The sequence below is a fragment of the Streptopelia decaocto genome, assembly GCF_964273445.1.
Source record: "Streptopelia decaocto genome assembly, chromosome: 9".
In the NCBI taxonomy this organism is placed as follows: Eukaryota; Metazoa; Chordata; class Aves; order Columbiformes; family Columbidae; genus Streptopelia; species Streptopelia decaocto.
The window spans coordinates 160,824-180,749 of record NC_138664.1 but is presented as its reverse complement, the minus strand read 5'-3'; the positions used below and the strand labels follow the sequence as shown (position 1 = coordinate 180,749).

The 19,926-nt window shown below is 41.2% G+C and overlaps 3 protein-coding genes across 9 annotated transcripts in view; 1 reads left to right on the top strand and 2 right to left on the bottom strand.

Annotated features, from left to right (window-relative positions):
- Positions 1–1,327, bottom strand: part of RAB27A (RAB27A, member RAS oncogene family) — a 30,068-nt gene extending 28,741 nt beyond the window's left edge. The window contains exon 1 of the mRNA XM_082061262.1: positions 1,258–1,327. The gene's annotated coding sequence lies outside the window, so the exon portion shown is untranslated. The remainder of the gene's footprint in view (positions 1–1,257) is intronic.
- On the top strand, positions 1,283–9,454 carry PIGB (phosphatidylinositol glycan anchor biosynthesis class B; the record flags this gene model as incomplete). The annotated part of the gene is made up of 11 exons (XM_082061256.1): positions 1,283–1,698; positions 1,874–1,997; positions 2,602–2,706; positions 2,823–2,953; positions 3,509–3,649; positions 4,077–4,128; positions 4,546–4,757; positions 5,953–6,017; positions 7,583–7,793; positions 8,561–8,741; positions 9,296–9,454. The coding sequence occupies exons 1-11, from the start codon at positions 1,388–1,390 to the stop codon at positions 9,452–9,454; spliced, it is 1,692 nt and encodes a 563-aa protein (XP_081917382.1). The 5' UTR covers positions 1,283–1,387.
- The window catches only part of CCPG1 (cell cycle progression 1), a 32,165-nt gene continuing 16,918 nt past the window's right edge, over positions 4,680–19,926 (bottom strand). For 2 of the 7 annotated variants that reach the window (XM_082061249.1, XM_082061255.1), the window contains 4 exons: positions 17,667–17,678; positions 14,960–15,069; positions 12,513–13,912; positions 9,464–10,534 (listed from right to left, as the gene is read on the bottom strand). In XM_082061249.1, the coding sequence (XP_081917375.1) occupies positions 10,354–10,534; positions 12,513–13,912; positions 14,960–15,069; positions 17,667–17,678 (1,703 nt within the window). In that variant the 3' untranslated portion in view covers positions 9,464–10,353. Of the gene's footprint in view, positions 4,824–8,747; positions 9,170–9,463; positions 10,535–12,512; positions 13,913–14,959; positions 15,070–17,666; positions 17,679–19,926 lie in introns of those variants that run through there. The other 5 variants (XM_082061252.1, XM_082061251.1, XM_082061253.1 and 2 more) reach the window with 5 other exon arrangements.

The following is a 19,926-nucleotide window of genomic DNA, read 5'->3' as shown; positions in this document are numbered from 1 at the left end:
ACCATTCCTGGCTTTAAATAAAAGCATATCCAGGCAAAGGTTTTCTTCCCTTATGCTGTCCCAACAAGATTCTGTGTTAAAACCAAAATCTGACACAAGTTGTTCCCACAATCGACAGGTTTTCATTTTAGATTTACTAAAGTCTTGAAATACCTACTGATCTAGTTGCCTTGAGTCTCAGGTTCTGTTCTGTCAGACTGATCCACACCGATTGCGAGATGAACACTGTCCTACTGAGTTGAAGCACTTCTCCAAGTACAATCTGACCCTCAGCCTTATTAAATAGCCACTCATTCTTTCAGGAATGAACATATGTGTATGGAATGCATGTGTATGTGTACATATAGGTGCGAATACAAGGAGACCAAAGGCGGGTGCAGTTCCCTTCTCAGACATCAGTACAACTGCACTCCCAAAAGAACCAAAGTATTAAGAACTGAAACCATAACAAATGGGTAAAAATAGTATTTGTCACTTGGAGGACCAGATCAGAGACAATCCCAAAAAAAACTATGAAGCGTAACCGTACAGAAGTGACTTTCTTTTTCCAGTTCCCTGGTGGTTATTTGAACTTATACGAGAAGACGTACCTTTAGGCATTCACAATTTTATACATATCTAAAGATCCGTGTCCCTACGGGCTGGTACCCAACGCGCACGCAGTCACATCTTCGGCCGGGCGCGGTGTCACGGCACGGCCGGGCTGCGGGGGCGCTCGGCCCGCCACGACCCGCCCGGCGCGGAGGGACGTTCCCCGGCAGGCGACGAGCGCTCCGGCTCGGTGAGGGACTCGGGCGCCGTTTCCTCTCGGGGAGGCGCGAAGCTCCGGGCGGTGAGGCAGCGCCGGGGAACGGCGCCGGGACAGCGGCGCGGCCACACGACTCCCTCAGGGCCTCTTCTCCGGCGCGGCGGCCGCCGGCGGCTCCGCCGAGCCCTGTGGCGCCTGCCGGGGCCCGGCGGGCGGGAAGAGCGGCCGGTAGATGTAGGGGCCGCTCAGCACGCCCAGCGCCACGGCCACCGCCACGTGCGGCAGCGGCAGCCGCGCCATGCCGGCAGGGGGCGCTGCAGCACCTGCACCCAGACACGTGCGTGAGGGGCCGCGCCGCGGCCTCCCCGGGGCACCTCCGCGCCCCGGCGGGGACGGGGGGGCGGGGACGGGGGAGCGGGGACGGGGGCAGAAAGCGCAGCGCTCCCCGCCCCGCGGGTGCTTCGCCCCGCGGCCCCGAGCAGCGCCGTGCCAGACGCGGCACCCCTCACCTGAAAGACGGGAGACCACAGAGCTGAAGCCTCCCGTTCGCTAGAGCGACCGGAAGAAAAATGCCAGCCGTGCCCCCGCCGCCGTGAGGTCGCGCATGCGCTGCCGGGCCGCCGGAGGCCCGCCCCGCGGATGGAGGCCACGCGGCTGCGCCAGCGGCGGCCGGTGCTGCACAGCGGCCCCGGCGGAGCCGCCGGGCGAGGCGCCGGTGAGGGCGGCGGGAGGGGGGGCGGTGACGGGCCGGTCCCTCCCGCAGGCGCTGCCGGTGAGGGCGGCGGGAGGGGGGGCGGTGACGGACCGGTCCCTCCCGCAGGCGCTGCCCGCGGGCCCGCGCCGCTGCTGGCGCTCACGGTGGCGCTGCGGACGCTCAACTGCTTCCTGGTGCGGACCAGCTTCGTCCCGGACGAGTACTGGCAGTCGCTGGAGGTGGCGCATCGCATGGTGTTCAAATATCCTTCCCGGCGCCGCCCGGCTCTCCTGCCGCCAGCGCCCCGGGGCACACCCGTCATGCGGGAGCGGCGTTAGCTCGGCCGGTAACAGCCCTGCCCGGGCCGCGAGGGTCGGTGTCTCCCGGGTGAAACTTGGCGTCTCAAGTTGTTCATGATCTATCCTTAATAGTAATAATTATGGCTACTTAACTTGGGAATGGGCACACGGCTTAAGGGGCTATGCATACCCGCTGATCTTTGCAAGCATCTACAAAGCTTTACAGCTGCTGGCTAAGGATGATGTTCAGCTGCTGGTGAGTACAATCGATTTAAAAGCACTGTATTTATATCCAGTGTATTTTTATCATTGTCCAGGTAAAATACAAAGCCTTGAATCTGGCAGTTAGAGAAGCACGAGCACAGAGAGCTCCCTGAAGGGCTTTGTGTGGGTACAGAGCTCATTCGTGGGTCACCAGTCACAGTACTGGTGCCTGTGACTGCAGAGGATTATTCTTGGCCTCCATCAGTCTCCTTGAGTTTCATACTGACATTGTTTGCCACTGCATCATAACTGCTCAGTGGTTCAGTTTTCCAAAGTGTTTAGTAATATATATTTGTACTACAGTCAGTAATAACAGCCCTTTTTGGGGCTACCTTCTGTTGGAGATGAACGGCAAAGACTTCTACTTTCAACTTCTAAACACGTTCAGTTGAACTTTAGACTTCCTTCGTTTTGGCAGAAATACCCGTCTTATCAAAAGACCTTACTTGAAAAAAAAATCACAAAAAGCTACAGAGAACATTCACTAATTCACTGTTTTCATGTCTGAATAGTCATCCACTAATTCAGTAGTCCCCTGTTTGAGATTGGAATTTAACAGGTTTGTTGCAAGTATGATTTTCTCTCTGTTTACATAGATATGGGTCCCTAGACTTGCACAAGCAGTGCTGGCTGCTTTTGCTGATGTGAAGCTTTACTCCTTAGTGCAACACCTTGAAAATGCAGAAACAGCAAAGTGTGTGGTGAGTAACAGCCTTTAAAAAATAAGCCACACCATGAAGAATTATCACCTTCACTTAAAACCACAGAATGTTTTAACGTTTCTCCTTGTGCATCCTCTTGTTCATAATTATTTCAGTACTTCTGCCAGCTGTGTTCCTGGTTTACATGGTATTCCTGTACCAGAACTCTAACAAACACCATGGAAACTCTTCTTACCATTTTTGCTCTTTCCTACTATCCGATAAAAGGTTCCAAGATGGGGAGCAGGTGAGAAACTTTCTACTAACAGTACTGGTAATTTCTGGCTTGAGATAACACCAGTCTACTGAAACTGTTTAAAATACTATCTTTTATCTTAAAATATAAGGCCTCCAAAACCACCTCATTCATGTAGCAAGACCTCCAGATCTTGGAAAGAACAGCATTGTGGTATTTCCTCTAAAAATGTTTTTGAAGCCGTGCTATAGCTGCTCTATAAAATGATTATTCTCCAGTTCCCTTACGCAAAGTATCACTTTATGGGAAACTATATCATTTAAGATAACAAAAGCTTGTTTGGGTTCAGACCTAGATGAATTTGCAGTCACAACTTTCTTTACCAGCCATGTATTTTAAAGCAAGTATGTGCTTCCAGTTAGCAACTGCATTGCTAATAAAGCAATTATATAGTTGGCAGCCTTCCAAGCAAAACAGTATCTGCAGTATGAAAAGCTTGTTGTCAGAGACATGACAGTATTTAAATTGTTGAAATGTCACTGTCTGCAAAAGAATTGACCAAACTTTCTGATAAACTTCTGTTCTTCTTGTGTTCCCTCATTCTAGTTGCAAGTATTTAGCTTTGATAGCACTTGCAGTTGTTATTCGTCCCACTGCTGTTATCCCATGGATACCTTTGGTCTTCAGTCATTTTTTGCAGGAAGAGAGGAAAGCGGACTTCATCCTACACAACTGCATTCCAGTTGGGTACGTTCCTTATGCATTTAAACTGTGACTTTGCATAGTTGTATCTTAAGATTGATTTCACCACCACAAAGGCAGGCAAACCAAAAAAGCCGATTCCATGTAAAACACAAGGAAAAGAAGAGAGTCCTTTTGCTCAAGTTTAAAGGGGCATGCTTCCTTCAAATTAATGTATATTTTGCAAAAAAGCACTATGAGCGATTTCATGAGGATGGGACATGAACAGCATTCCAGCTTAATCTGGGATTGTGCCAAGGATACTGGGTGATGGCAACTAGCCACTGGAAAATGGCCATGTGTATGGATGATCTCAGAAAAAAGATTAGGAATAGCTACTGAGGGAGTTTTGACAGCTGTTTGGAGAAGAGTAGAAAATGATACAAAAGTAATTCAGGCAACACCAGTGCAACCAACTTTCCATTGTTTTCAGATTGGTCGCAGTGGGAACCTCTTTGATAATTGACCGTGTATTTTTTGGTGAGGTAAGTTGCTTTAAACTTCACTTCTAAGAAAAAGGTTGGGTTTTAGCACTGTAACGTGGACAGATGCTTCAGACTTCTCCAACTTTTGTTAATTCTGTGACTGTGTCTGGCCTGTGATCTTTAAATATATCCTAGGCCATAAACCTTTAAACACTGACTTCTCAGTTATTTTAAATGACAGCTCTTACTTAAAATCAGGATGCTCAGCTCTCAATACCAACAAATGACAAAACTTACACACTTCTGTGTTTAATTGCTAAATATAGGAAGTCTGTGATAAGTCTTAGAAGAAATATAATTATGAATAAAGATGCTGTATCATTTAAGGACAGTGATTACTGTAATTCAATTTAGTTGTTAATTTTCACTTTGGATTTGTATTTAACATCTCTCCCCCACCTCCCTTAAATCTCCCAGTGGGTACTGGTTCAGCTGAACTTCTTGAAATTCAACGTGCTGCAGAATTTGGGAACACTTTATGGATCTCACCCATGGCACTGGTACTTCACTCAGGGCCTGCCAGTCATCTTGGGTACCCATCTGCCTTTTTTTATTCATGGCTGTGTGCTGGCACCAAAAAGGTATCGCCTCTTCCTAGTGGCAGTGATTTGGACAGTGTTGGTATACAGGTAATTTCTCCGAAGTGTAACTGCTATCTTTCACTGGCTGTGTTCTTTTCTAAGCTCATATCCTCTCTAAACAAAATAACATAGAATTCAAACTAAGTGACAGAAAACTTTAAACTGTTAAAGTACTTTAAGAAATGCAGTCAACTCTACAATATTGTCTAGAATTCTGTGTAATGCTACTTCTTGTATCATTACCGAATATGTATTTTTAGAATTGATTAGACCTTTAAAGAATAAAATAATTCAACATGAAATTCAATGAAAAATGGAGATAAAATCCAGCATCAATCAGCTAACAGGTACTTAAGCAACAACAGAACTAGTTAGAAAACTCTTTACTAGATGCTTGTTCATGAAAATAGCATTTCGTTTGGTTTAGTACACCCCCAGTAAGATGAGCAGTTCTTAGTCCTCTAAAACTTATTCCATTCACAGGTCTAGACACATCTCTTAACATTTATCATGGGACTGTATGCCTCATGTTAAGTTATGTAGAAGAGAAGATAAGCTGTTTCTAAAGCATCAGAGTTAACTGTAGATTAAACAAAAGGGACACTTTCTGGCAAAAAAAATATGTCAAATAAATAAATACTAAGTAATAAATAGTAACTACAGTAGTACAGCAAAACAGTAGTGAGGCCACAAATGCTCTCTCTTCTTTCAGTCCAACTCAAAACTGGATGTAGCTCTGTTGGTTTTAGGCCTTTTTTGTCTCTCTTAGTCTTGTAAGAACCTGTTTGGGTCCCATGACACAAGTCTTGCAGTAATCCCCAAAAAAGCCCCCCAAATTGACATGTGCAAAGTTATATTAGCAGGGGTGAAAGTTACTTAGCTAAATACAAACATGTACTTGAATCTTAGCTTTCCATCCACACTTTTTATTGCATTGTATTACAGAAAGCAAATTGGTGAAGAACTACCTAAGTTATATTTAATAGTCATACAATCAGACCACTTAATTGCTATAGTAGTAGCCAGGTACTTTTATTAGTGTTTGGTTTACCAAATAATCTTAATTTGGATGTACTCATTATGTTCAATTAAAAAGTGACAATTTGCACTTTCACTGCTTCAGTGCCAAAAGCTTTTAGTACATGTAAGTGTCTTCCAGTCCTCCATGCTCCAAAACACATTTTGTCAACAGAACCAGTACATTTAACTTTTTCACTGTAGTATTATATCTGTTTTATTACAGCACGCTGAGTCATAAAGAATTCAGGTTCATCTATCCGGTACTACCATTTTGCATGTTTTTTTGTGGTAAGCATTGGTTTAAAATGTCTTGGAACCTTCTTTGTATATAATTTTTACCTAAAGAGAGACCGCTAATGTAGGTATTTGACAAAGGATGCTTCAGACTAGTCTAACCTTTTCTTACAGCTAGGGAAACCCAACCAAGCACAACCACACACTACAAAAGCACCAGAATGAGGAACAGCAAGTGACTGAAATAGAGCTGGAGAATCCTTAGCATGCATAAAAGTACTTCCTGTGAAACACGGGAAAATTGTCTCAGCGACTCCTAACTTTTCAGCAATGTCACCCTTAAAGTGAATTCTGTTCCATGGGTCCTTTGTAGTATTTTTCCACCTGCTTGTCTCAAATATGCCTCTGAGTATGCAACAAAAAAATTGAAGTATTAAAACCATACAATTATCCTTTCCTAGATTCAGGTGTGTTAGTAGGTGATGCTGGTGCTCCGGCTGCTCCTGACCAGCTGGAGGTCACTTCCCCACAAGTTTTACAGTAGTTAGTGTGATAGCTTTTCCTTCAGACACAGTAAGGTGAGTTTGTTACAAGAGGAATACGGTCGCTAAACCGATGTGGGTAACTTAAACATTAAAGAGAATTTGTCGACAGTTTAAACTGGCAAGCGTATTGCTTTTGCTGAGATTTTTCCAACACTTTTAGATTATTCATTTATCTTTTTTCCTGGTTTTTTGTGTTTGTTTTTTTTTTTTTTTTAAACACAGAGAAGGGCCTAACAAGGAAGTATTTTGCAAAAATAGGCATATAACTACACTAGGGTATCTACAGGAAAAGTAAAATCTTGATGAAAAGTCTAGTATACTGGAAAGTTACAAAGGAAAGATTAAAACTTCCAGAACATGAAGCTGTATTTTTTGTTAATATCCCTCTTAACTGCTGCGTGTATAAGGGGATGAGGTCATCGCCTCCACTTATCAAGAGCTAATTATCGTCTCTTTGGATACTTTAGTAAAGAAAAAAATGACGAAAGTGATTTCTGATATCTTGGTGGTTACAAAGAGGCCTTTGCTCAAAACATTATAAATAAAAGCAGGAAAAAACCCCACGTTAATTTCCAAGTCACTTCTAAGAACACTTAGAAGATAAGCTAAGAGCATTTCACAAAAGCAGTAAAAAAATGCCTGTAATAGAATGTTTCCACCCGTGTTTAAACCACAGACTAATTAGTGGACTTTGTTTTCATCTGAGATAAAGATCTGCAGCTTGTCAGAACAGACGCACTGAAGACTAATCCACCGTGTTACTGACTGCTGAAACAGGCCTATTCTAACTTGTTTATTGTGATTCAGTAAAGGTGGTCACAGAGCTAGGCTGCATAATATATTTTTATCAGGTATGGGCTTAACATTTACATTCAAGAGTTAATAAGGGCAAAGTCTAACCTTTAAATTTCCACTTAAAGAGTAAGGACTGCAAGAACACCGTATTAAAACACCTCAAAAGCAAGGTATTGCTATCAACTGGGTAATGGTTTTCCAGTAAGTTACGGTACTGTCGAAAACACTAACAGTTCCACACAGTGTTTATCTCTAAAACGTACCCAAATGTTTCTCTAGGATATTCTTTGAAACGCCTGAAAACGTGGAAGAAACCCGCAGCAAGCTTCCTGCTTCTGTCCAGCTTGGTGCCAGCCCTGTACACGGGGCTGGTTCACCAGCGCGGCGCCCTGGACGTCATGGGTCACATACGGCAGCTCTGCGAGAGCTCCTACAAGGCCCAGGCTTCTGTCTTCATCATGATGCCGTGCCACTCCACTCCATTTTACAGGTATTAAAATAGTTAACAGTGTACTACATTAAAATCCAGACACTTTAGCAGAAATTAAGATTTTTTTTTCTTCCCTAAGCTTAATAAATTGAGATGGACAGATGTATACAAAAGAATTTTGATTTTTCATACAGTTAATACAGAATGTACAGGGAAAATAAGCCAGATGCTTATACCAGAGGATAAAATTCAGCATCTCAGCTTTATTCGGTTTTTGTAAAATAGCTTTTTATGAGGATATGCAGCAAGTCTTAGGATGTTGGAAAGTAACTCATAGTGCTTCATTACAGTAACTTTTGTAGCAAAACTGAAGACTTAATTGTTACAGTCAAAATGTATTCTACTTTACCTTTACTTCTGCTGGTAAAGAAAAGTAATTACAACATACAATGACTGAATTCACTATTCCAAAAAGTCTGCAAGAGATCCTGGCAAGTAAACAAAACATTAAAGCAGACACAAACAGTGAAGCTGATACAGAAAAGTAACTTTGTAAGAAATTTATGTTACGCAGATGGTATTTTTAATTCAGATAAATCTGCTTTCTGTGAACTGCTAACAGCATAGTCACAACAGTTCGGAGCCAAATCTACTTCTACTTCAGCTTTCATATGAACTACAAAAATGGAAGAAAATATGATTTGGGGTGGGGGGGGAAATCATTCAATGTGGCTTTGACTGAGGTATCTTTAAGTGATGAGTAGTTTCAGATCTTAGATATTGGTCAGTTTATCCTAAAGTGTGTGTTGTTTTGTTTTTCTCCCTAGTCATGTTCACTGTCCTCTAAGAATGAGATTCCTCGAGTGTCCCCCGGACCTAACTGGAAATGAGAGCTATATTGATGAGGCAGATGCATTTTACTCTGATCCACTTGACTGGCTTAATAAGGAGTTTTACAATGATACATTATTACCCAGCCACCTGATCTTCTTCAGTGTGCTAGAACAGGTATGGTAACTGCAAGATGAACAAACTACTTTTGACGTCAAGTTACAAAATGAATTAAGGGCAAGTTATAGTTAATATTTTTGAAAATTGTTGTCCATAACGTTCTAAGACACAGCTTAAATGAAAACTGAACCCTGTAGTCCATAATATAGTACAGATACCATTCCAGTGCTAGGTACTTAACATTCACGTATGCCCTTTGTGCAAATTCTACATTCTATAAAATATTGTTTTATGGAATTCTCAAGCCGTATTAAAACCAGTACACTTGCGTAAGCAACAATGACAAGCAAAGAACACCTGCAGTCAGAGTACCTGTTCTCATCAGTTCTTTAATGAAGTCTATGTACTCAAGCAACAGTGTCTGGTGAATACCCACTCCGGACAGGATCAGACAGGATAGGTACCTCTTTTTCTAGCAGTCTTTCCTAAAATAAAGGGTAAAACTTCCAGGAGACAGTTGAATTGATGGTTTTCAGAGGAGTTGAGAACACTGTTGTGATGCTCCCGACTACACTTCCTGACTGTGGAAACTTATGTATGTTCTTTTACAGGAAATATCATCATTTTTGGCTTTAAGGGGCTATGAGAAAATGGCCACTGTCTTCCACACTCATGTACCTGAAGGACGAGTTGGAAGCCACATCTATGTGTACAGGAAAAAAACTGAAATGAATCACAACCGAAGATCAGTTTCTAGACTTAAGACCTAATGAGGTCAGATTTGCACAGCAGTACTACGTTTAGAAGATCTTGTACTGCAGAAAGGAGAGAGTAGTGAGTCTGAAACCGGGTAAGTCAAACGGGGAAGGCTGATTAGGCAGCCACTGGCTGGCTGGCAGCACCTAAACCTCTTTCTGTAGGCAACTTCAGTAGCAGTAGGGCAGGGTGGGGGTACTGACCTACCTTACAACACTAGAAAGCAGCCGTAAGACCAAAGTTACCATGTGGCTACTTAAACAATAAGAAATTAGACAGGACCGGACCATTTTTATAGAACTGTACAGCTAGGCTAGGTTTGTTTTATAAATAAAGACTTTTATGCACAATGTCTCTTTATTTTTCCTCTACAATACGCAGATATGCAAGACATTTCAAGTGCTTAAATTAGCAAGCTGATTAGAATGCAGCACAGCGAATTCTTCACAATTCAACAGGCTCTTGACCTCTCCCCCACTCCCATAAAGACAAGCAGCAAGTGGAAGATTACAAAACACTGACAAATACATTACCAAAATGTAGTCCTGTTTTTTGAAGGATGAGATGAAGTTAGTATATCAAACATTGCAGTTAATTGTTGGTACATTATGCATGACTCAAGCTTGAACTACACTAATGGAATGCAATTAAGCATATTTTTCATACACAAGTCATTGCATGCCTAGTTTCTGGAACAATATTGCTGGCACCCCAACTATTGTCACCTCCAAAGAACAGTTAAAGCAACAGCACAGAATACGCAAATTAGAGAGCTTGACTTCTGCCTTTTAACAAAAATGTGTAAAAATCAAATTAAAGAAAAAACTTGCATCTTGCTGCTTTGTTGAAAAACAATTAGTTTCCAGAGAAGATGTGAATTATTGATTCTAATCTTATTTTTACCATAAATTACTCAATACTTTGGATCAAAGGGTAATTGCCCCAATTCTATTTCAAGGTTTGCCATGTGTCTTCCATTAGTGCGACCATGTTTGTGCCATTTACCTTCTCTTTTATTACGGTGGTGGTACTTCTGAGCTTGTTTTTCATGTCTGGCATTTTCAGTTTGTGTAAAAGAAGGCCTTTTAGGTCGACTGCAAGGAGTAAACAAAAGCTTATTACTATTCTTATGAAAGCATATCTCTAAAAGCATTTTGAAACACAGTTACATTGTCAACAGCTTTTAACATCCTGAGGGTGACTGAAAAGAAAAAGCAAATAGTTCTATGAAGTGGTCCTTTCTCTGGTAAGCAAAGTAGGGGTCAGGTTGGTTTGTTTAAATCATCAATAAGCTGGTGCGTCTGAAATAAATGCTTTCTAAAAACAACACTGCTCTGCAGCTGGTTGCCCAAAGTCCATTTTAGAATAAAGCCAGCTAAGCAGCTGTTTGATTATCCCTACTGTGGTGCTCGAGTGCACTCTCAGTCTATTTTTCGGTTACTCTGTTACATTCTGCTCTATAAAAATAATGAAAACTACGGGCCCTTAGGAAAGCATGCTTTGTGTGAACATGGGCAGTTCAGAGGTTTTCATGTACAGCAGGCACTTTTATACAGTGAGGGGGCGCTGACAAAACACCTGCTCACCTGCTGCAGTTTTTGATGCCATCCCATTACACTACATGCTGTTCTCATATGACTAGCAGCTCTAGCCTGCTAGGTTAAGGTTATTTTCATCCTCAGTATCATACAAACTCCTGTAGAATACTATCAATAAATGAATTTTAAATTCTGTTTTTCTGCAAACTGAATTAAAGTACTCAAAAATTAAATATTTAATTAAAAATTAAAGTTCATTTTAGTAACAAATTAGTAAGAAGTACCTGGACTATAAATAAAAAAATAAATCCTATGTCATGTGTTTGCCAAAACTACACACTAAAAAGGTCACTTAGTAGTTGATAGGAATGTCATCCTTATGGTTCAACTTTTAATTAGAGAAGGTACTACCTCACATAGTACTTAATAATCTCAGAGTAGTTAAGTATTCAGACTTACTGCTGCAATGAAACACATGAAATAATAAATAATACAAGGCCAAAAGAGAAACCTGTCTGAAGAACTGCACCTTGATTGAAATACTAAATATGCTTTGCACTGAACACCAGCACAGGGAAAAGTTCTATTATTGCTACAAGGCCAACATCTTGTGTATTATAACTTAGATAATACATCACATTTTTTCTTACCTGATCAGAATAAACATTAACACAAGAGACTATATAGCCAATTTTGTAACAGCAATGATACTAAAAGCCACATAAAATATATATTAATAATATATATTAATACATAAATGTTCCAGAAAGAGCAAGTTACACACAATTTCTTAAGGCTGCTTGCTTAATTTTCTTTCACCAAAGCCTATGCAGTAGAAACAGTCCACCCAGTCTAGCTCCATGATCACATCTAGCGTACCACACCTGCTCTGCAGAAGCCCCGAGAATACTGGAAAGTAACAGAGAAAACAATTCATGCCAAGAACCTTTGTGAGCAAGTCTGAGTAAAATGTAGCGAGGGTCAGGATCTGAACTCAAGCCTGCCACTTGAGCAGCGCTGCTCTGGGCAAGCACTCTAACTGGGTTTTACACTAAGCTACAAGAGAGCAGTGGAATTCCTGAAAAGCCATCAGGAATACCTACCGGAACAGGACTTCGAGACTGCTCAAATATATCCAAAAACCTCATTCAGAGAAAGACAACAAGGAAGTCCTAGTTAATGCTGCTTCTGAGCTAGTTATTCACTCCAGCAGACAGGCAATCGTAGCTGCTCCATCTAATCCTACTTGCAGTTACACAGTTTTCTAAAGAACTCAGTAGAAATATTAGGTTGTGCTCTGTACAGTGGAACTGTAGTGCCTCCCAAACTAATGCCCCCCCAATTTATATAGAAGGACCTACAGATACACTTTATGTAACACAAGCTAGTACTGCCATTGAGTCCTTCAAAAAGTATTCTAGGGTGCACGTACGTACATACACATATACATACACCCTATTAGAACAATGCCACTAGTTGCCTTTACAAAGACTACTTCATTTTGTTAACAAGTTCAGGAAACATGGAAACAAACCTGGGTCCATATTGGGGTAAATTATCATAATGAAAGTAGTATCTGTAGATGTATTTGTCCAAATCCTTGAAAACCTTTTCATTATTATTTTGGTATTCCTTCATATCTTCCAGGTAATCCTTGACATCATTAACAAAATCAGTGAACAGCATCTGGTCATGTATAAATACCCCATTATGAAAAAACTTATTGATGAAGTTTTCTAGTTCTCTCCAGTGATGAAAGTCATGTACAACTTGTTGCAAATACTTTTTCATTAGCCGATTAAATTCATCCACCCTGATAGGATCCGAGGCACTGTTGAAGAGACTAATGAATTCTTGATGAGCACATTCAAAAATACCAGAGCAGCCCTTTAGGACAAACTGATGTCTTCTATTACACAAAGGATCATGGAGACACTTCTGTGAATCTGTATCTTTCTCAAATGTTGTATGCTGATGTTTTCTCCCATCTTTAAACTCTCTTGGCATGCTGGCTCCCCTGTCCTGCACGTGCTTCAGATTCTCATAGGAGTTATGTTCTCGGTAAAAAGTTCGAGCTTTCTTGTTTGCCTCATGTCTTTTATCATTTGACTTCTTCTTTTCGTCAAATATGTTCTTTGTGGTATCTTTGAAGTGTCTGAATGTAGACTTTACAGAATCTGAGAATTTCTTCAGGTTTTCTTTCACTGCTTCTTTAGCCTGCTTAATCTTTTCTTTATGGTGTCTTACAAACTCTTTTGTGGAATTTTTCATAGCATCGAAAGTTTCTTTAACAGAACCAAAAAATGATTCCTTTGATTTCTTTTTAGTCTTACTTTGCCCTTTAGCACGTTTCCTTTGTCCCTTTTCATTCATTTCTTGTTTTTCAGTTTGGTCTTTCGCTTCAACATACAGCTTCTCCCATAAGTCAGAACGTTGTTGCTCAAAGTTCAGCTTTTTTTCTAGTTCTGCTAGTCTTCCTCGCAGAGTTTCTATTTCTTGATTTTCTCTTAATGCATCATCATCAGCATTGTCGGGTGTTTGACGAGAACTTAACTGTTCCAGTTCTTTTTTTAGAGCTTCTGTAACATGACGTTCTTTGTCCAGTTCTCTCCTTAACATCTGTGCTTCTGCAAAGAGTGTTTCCTTCTGCCTAAGAAAGTTGTGGTTTCTTTGCTTTTCCTCTTCCAAATGTTCCCTTAGTTTCTGATTTTCCATTACAATAGACTCAGTGCTGGTACCTTTATCTTCTAAGTTTCTGATTTGTTGTCTTAGCTTCCTTAATTCTTCCTGAAGTGAGGCCAAAGCTTTTTCTTCCTTCTCTAGAGATTCTCTTAAGTGCTGATTTTCTGCAGCAAGACTCTTTTTTTGAGATTCAAAGGATTTCTTCTCCACCTCAGTAGAGGTCAAACATGTGGCAAGATCTCCCTTGAGTGACTAATACAAACAATAGGAAAACAAACAAAAATACCACAGTTAGAATTGTTGCCATTTCAGCTAGAAAGATGAAAGACCAAGGTAGCCCAGACTGAGGTTACTTATCATTTTGGATGCAGTGACACAGATGTCGCAGCAAGATGCAAAAATAGAGCCAGGCTGTTCATCTCAGATACACACACACAAACACTTTCTCAGCAACAATGACCACGTGAGAGACTCCCCCTTCCAACCACAGGCCATCACCCCTCGCCTTTACTGGTTTAGCTAACTGAAGGATGGCAAACTGGGAACATTAACTGATCCACCTTAAAAAGAAACAAAAATGTGTGCGTTTGCCATTGATTTATGTTCAGGAAACTGGGTTTAGAGATTACAAAACAAAACACAAGAGCAGAAGCAAGGGCATTCAACAGTTGAGGCAGAAATTCAGGAACTGATTTGAACCAAATTTGCTGCTGAAAATGCACATTCATGTAACTATATCCTAACTCAAAAGGATCTCCCCACTCTCTTGGCGTCCTTGACAAACTCTAGATCTAAACATACAGAATTATATATAAATGCTATCAGCAACATGAAAGGAAAAAAAACCAGACACGCCCACACAAAGCACTCCCTAATCTTCTCTCTGAATGATCTAACAGTACAAAACTAAAAGCACAGGTTAAGTATTGAAAAAAACTAATAAACATTGCCAGTTTAGAAAGCAAATCCACAAAACCTGTAGGTTTAACCTCTAGTAGGCTCAGCTGTCTTCACTAATGGCAACTGATGTCACAAGGAAAGACACAGTCTCTGTGTCCGGATAACTCCTAGACTACATACATCAGTAACATTTTATTTAAACATGTTCCAATAACAAATTAGATCGAAATACCAAATCTTTGTCAAGAGTTCAGGGGACATTAAAAAAAAAACATTTTCAGAAAGAACTTACTATGGAAAAAATGTAATGGATTTGTGTGATAATTGAATTTCAGTTTGTGTAAATTACACACATAATGACAGAATAACCCAATGACTTCCAGCTCAACTCATACATACCCCCACTTTATCTCCTGGCCCTTGTTGGCACTGGTAAAGGTCATCTTTCATATCCTTTAATTCACGTGTCTTTGTCACCAGCTGCTGACGTTTCTGGATCTGTATTGTACCTACAAAGATAAAAACATTCTTTTGATAGTCTGACTTAAATTAGTAGTTAGAGGAACAGACAAACTCAAAGACCAACTTCATTTTCAAAAAGCATGCTTACCCCGCAATTAGTAACTGTTTAGCTGCAACAAAACAGAGATTATAAAACCAGATTGTTGCACATTGATTCTGTTTCTTCTAATGATAAATAATTTCTCAAACAGAGCCAAAAATTTGCTTTTCTTTGATGATAACAAATGAAGAATTTTGGAACACTACACAGAAATCAGTTAGACACAAACCAACAGAAGTTATGCAGGACAGAATGTGATCTTTTGGTGGTTGTTTTTTAGTAACACGCAAGATGATCAGGATAAAAGAGAGACCATTAGTCCGTGCATTATCCACTCCAGAACTAGAAGTTTTACTTCTAAGTAAAGTTACATGAATAAGAGCATCTTCACGCAGTATTTAAACTTCAGTGCCCAAACACAATCGTTGCACACTGCTCACAAACCAGCAACTATTTGCAGGCCCTATCTCGCCAGTCGTACCCACGAGCGAAGGCTGAGGGGTAAGCGCATCTCCTGCCTTTCAGCGTCAAATAAGGGCTGAGACACACTATTTTTCTGAAAAAAATACCTTCATTGTACTAGCCACTGATTCTTTCCATCAAGTAAAGCTTCTTTGCTGGTACTTCCCTACCTGTACACATCTGTGAATACGAACACCGACTGAGTTTTCATTTCTTTAAGATTCTCTTGAATTGAGCCTACAGCAGATGGCAACAGGTTTTATATATTTCTTTCAATACCAATGCAGCATATGCAGAATTCTATTTCTGTATTTAAAGGGGGCTGTATTATTAAACATAAGAAATTCTATAACTACTATTATACTGAAGAATTTTTTGTGCTCTCAGTTTCTATCTAATGTTATCTCAAGTATGTACTTAAAAACAGACAATGCTCTATTAAACCAAGTTGAACCTCAATAGTTCAATTCAGCTACAGGAAAGCAACATTTTTACACCAATTATTTTAACTTTGCAGAGTCCTAATAAATACTTATTGGAAGCAAGGATCTTTGCATAAGTGAATTTAAGTACACTGACAGTAAACTTTTTTCATTTTTGTGTTTTATAGGTACTTTTGAAGTCCTAAGAATTTAAAGACTGCTTCTGAAAATTCATAATTTTGTATAAAGGGGTCATGTGGAGAGGAACCTGGATTATAGAAAAAAACACAAACTCTGTTTTCTCTCCGTATCAGGAATCATAATTTAGATACAGTAAGCAAAAATCACATTTGGCAGCACAGAAAATGTAGCAAAGACACTCAAAATGCACATAATGAGGTACCATTCCTCATTAACTGGTTTGTGTTTCCAGCTGGCACTCTAAGTCACATTATCCTTCAGATTCTTTAAGTAATCTATCCAAATCCCTAGCACTGCAGCAATATTTCCTTTTGCAGATTCTGGTTACAGAAAAACAATACATCTCTGAGTGCCTGTAAGAAGACTCTTCTGGCCAGGGGGCTTCCTCCCTTGAGCTCTGGCAGCTGCCGCTGCCCTGGAAAGCTCCCTCCTCCACATCTCTTTCCTAGAACACCATGAAGCCAGGTAACTCCTTGTAATACTGATTAGGAAACAGTTATTGATTTAAACCTAGTCCTAGTTGCTTTATACATCCTTAGAAGTCTCAAAGGGGTCCTAGAGCTCTGTCTAAAGGGAAGACACTATCCTGATACTGACACACCACTGACCCCCAAAAACAGTAATTTCATAAAAAGTAACCCTTGCCAATCGTCTTACATGGCAATTGGTCTAGCGTTGAAAGACTGCTGTGGAAAACGTTCATTCCAAGCCAAATCACAAAAATGCAAAGCAGTCCTCTAGGAAGATGGATTTCTCTTTGCAGGTTTGTGGGTCTTTTGAAAAATAGAACAAAAACACACAGGAAGATGGAAAGCAGGATTTGATTTCCTTTCTAGTGGTAGAAAGATTAGTTACCACATAACCATGAAGATCTTTCACTTGAAGAGGCAGAAACTAAAGCCCCGCCAAGTTGCCCTCCTTCTGCTGAGAATGCAGTCAGCACTGTCAGCGATGACAATTTTTACTTAGAAGTACACATTCAATGAATGAAGAAATCAAAGTGCATTCATTAGTAAAGATATGACCCTGAGTACATTTCCAAAAGCTGTTTCTCATCCATAGATCTCAAAGTCCTTTAAAAGGATAGTATTTACCGTTAACCCCAATTTAAACACCATAAAACGATTAACAGAAGTGAAACCTCAAGTTACCACCACAAAGCACTATCAAACATCGGTGTAGCTGTTGTGCTCCTCACTGCTTCTAGCACGCCAGCATCCGTCAGTGAGGTTTCATACAGCTACTACAGGCGGCAGCTGCTAAATAAAAAGTATTTTACATGACTGGATTAGTTATTCCTATAATCCTGCATACACGAGTAATTCTTAAGACCCGATTTTTTTTTCCATGTAAGTATGCACACATATATGGATGTGTTTGTACACATGCACACTCACTATTTAAAAAGAAAATCTGAATGCAAGCACAACATCCACAGTACATCACTCGTGACTCTTACCTTCAGGTTTACCTAAGAACAACAACAACAACAATCAGAGTCGAGTGAAAATTAGTATAAATCTCAAAACAGATGTCAAAATTTAGAACCCTAAAAATTAGTCAAAATCAAATCCAACTTGAATCATATTCCCAGTCTCAAATGGAATCGTAAGTCTTCTTATGAAGGCACATTTTCATATGAAACCAAAACTACTCAGGAAAAATTACTATTAAAAATAAATGCCCTCTATAATTTTTATTGGAATACATGTATCGTAGAAGATCAGGATTGCACGACGTAGATTTAGATCTGCAATGAGTTCTGCTGTTTTGTTAAACGTAGTAACGTGTACAGGAGGTAATGTTAAATGTGGTAACACGTAGAGGAGTAGAAAAGCCCATCTCATTAACAGGTGGCTAAAGGATTGGTGTCATCATCAACATTTTGGTTTTTTTGACCATGGGGCAAACCTCATGGTAGCTGGTCTCCTCAAATCAGATGGGCTTCATCTTCTAGGGAGAGCAAGAGGACTATAGCCCATAAGTTGGCGGGGCTGATCAGGAGGGCTTTAAACTAGGTTTGAAGGCGGAAGGGATTGAAACTGGGCTCTCCAAAGATCAGCCTAAGGATGGAAAGCCTGAATTAAGAGTGAAATCAGCAGCCCACTTGAAGTGCATGTACACTAATGCACGCAGTATGGGCAACAAACAAGAGGAGCTGGAAGCCATCGTGCAGCAAGACAGCTATGACACAGCTGCCATCACAGAAACATGGTGGGATGACTCTCATGACTGGAGTGCTGCCATGTGTGGCTACAAGCTCTTCAGAAAAGACAAGCAGGGTAGGAGAGGTGCAGGGGTGGCTTTGTATGTTAGAGAGTCTCTTGACTCTGTTAAACTTGAGGTCAGCAGTGACAAGGTTGAGTGCCTGTGGACCAGAATCAGGGGGAGGTCCAAGAAGGCTGACATCCTCGTGGGTGTCTGTTATAGACCGCCCAACCAGGACGATGAAGGAGATGGATTATTCTACAAGCAGCTGGCAGATGTGTCAAAATCGACACCCCTTGTTCTTGTGGGTGACTTTAACCTGCTGGCTATCTGCTGGGAGCTCAATACTGCACAGAAGAGGCAGTCTAGGAAGTTCCTAGAGTGTACAGAGGACAATTTCCTTCATCAGCTGGTAAATGAGCCTACCAGGGGTAAGGCCCCGCTAGACCTACTGTTCACAAACAGAGAAGGGCTGGTGGGAGATGTAGTGGTTGGAGGCCGCCTGGGGCACAGCGACCATGAAATAATAGAATTATCAATACTCAGAGATGCAAGGAGAGCCATTAGTAAAACCTCTACACTGGACTTCCGGAGGGCAGATTTTTGCCTATTCAGAAGTCTAGTTCAGAGCATACCCTGGGAAACAATGCTTAAAAACAAGGGGGCCAGGAGGGTCGGACACGCTTCAAGCAGGAGGCTTGAGTGCACAGGAACAGGCTATACCAGTGTGCCGAAAGGCTATAGACAGGCTATACCAGTGTGCCGAAAGGCTCGCCGGCGGGGAAGACAACCGGCTGGGCTAAACAGGGAGATTCCGAAGGAAATCAGAAATAAAGAGAGTTCAGTGACTGTGCAAAAAAGGGCTGGCTGCTTATGAAGAATTTATGAAAATGGCTAGATCATGCAGAAAAAAAATCAGGGAAACAAAAGTGCAATTTGAAGTTAATTTGGCCAATTCTGTTAGGGATAATAAAAAGTCCTTCTTTAAATACTTTAATAACAAAAGGAGGGGCAAGGAAAACCTCCATTCTCTGTTGGACTTTGAGGGAAATATAGTTAACGAAGATGAGGAGAAAGCTGAGGTACTTAATACCTACTTTGCCTCAGTTTTTACCAGTAAGACAGGTGGCCCTCAGGACAACTGGCCTCTGGAGGTGGTTGACAGAGATAGGAAGCCAAATAGCCCCCTTGTATTCCAGGAGGAAATAGTTGGTGACTTACTGAGCCATCTGGATCCTCACAAGTCATTGGGACCAGACGGGATCCATCCTGGGGTGATGAGGGAGCTGGCAGAAGAGCTCACCAAGCCTCTCTCCATCATCTTCCAACAGTCCTGGCTCACTGGGGAGGTCCCATACGATTGGAAATTGGCGAACGTTACCCCAATCCACAAAAAGAGCGGCAAAGCTGACCCTGGCAACTCCAGGCCTGTCAGCCTGACCTCGGTGCCTGGCAGGGTTGTGGAGCAGATCATCCTGAATGGAATCACACAGCACCTTCAGGATGGACAA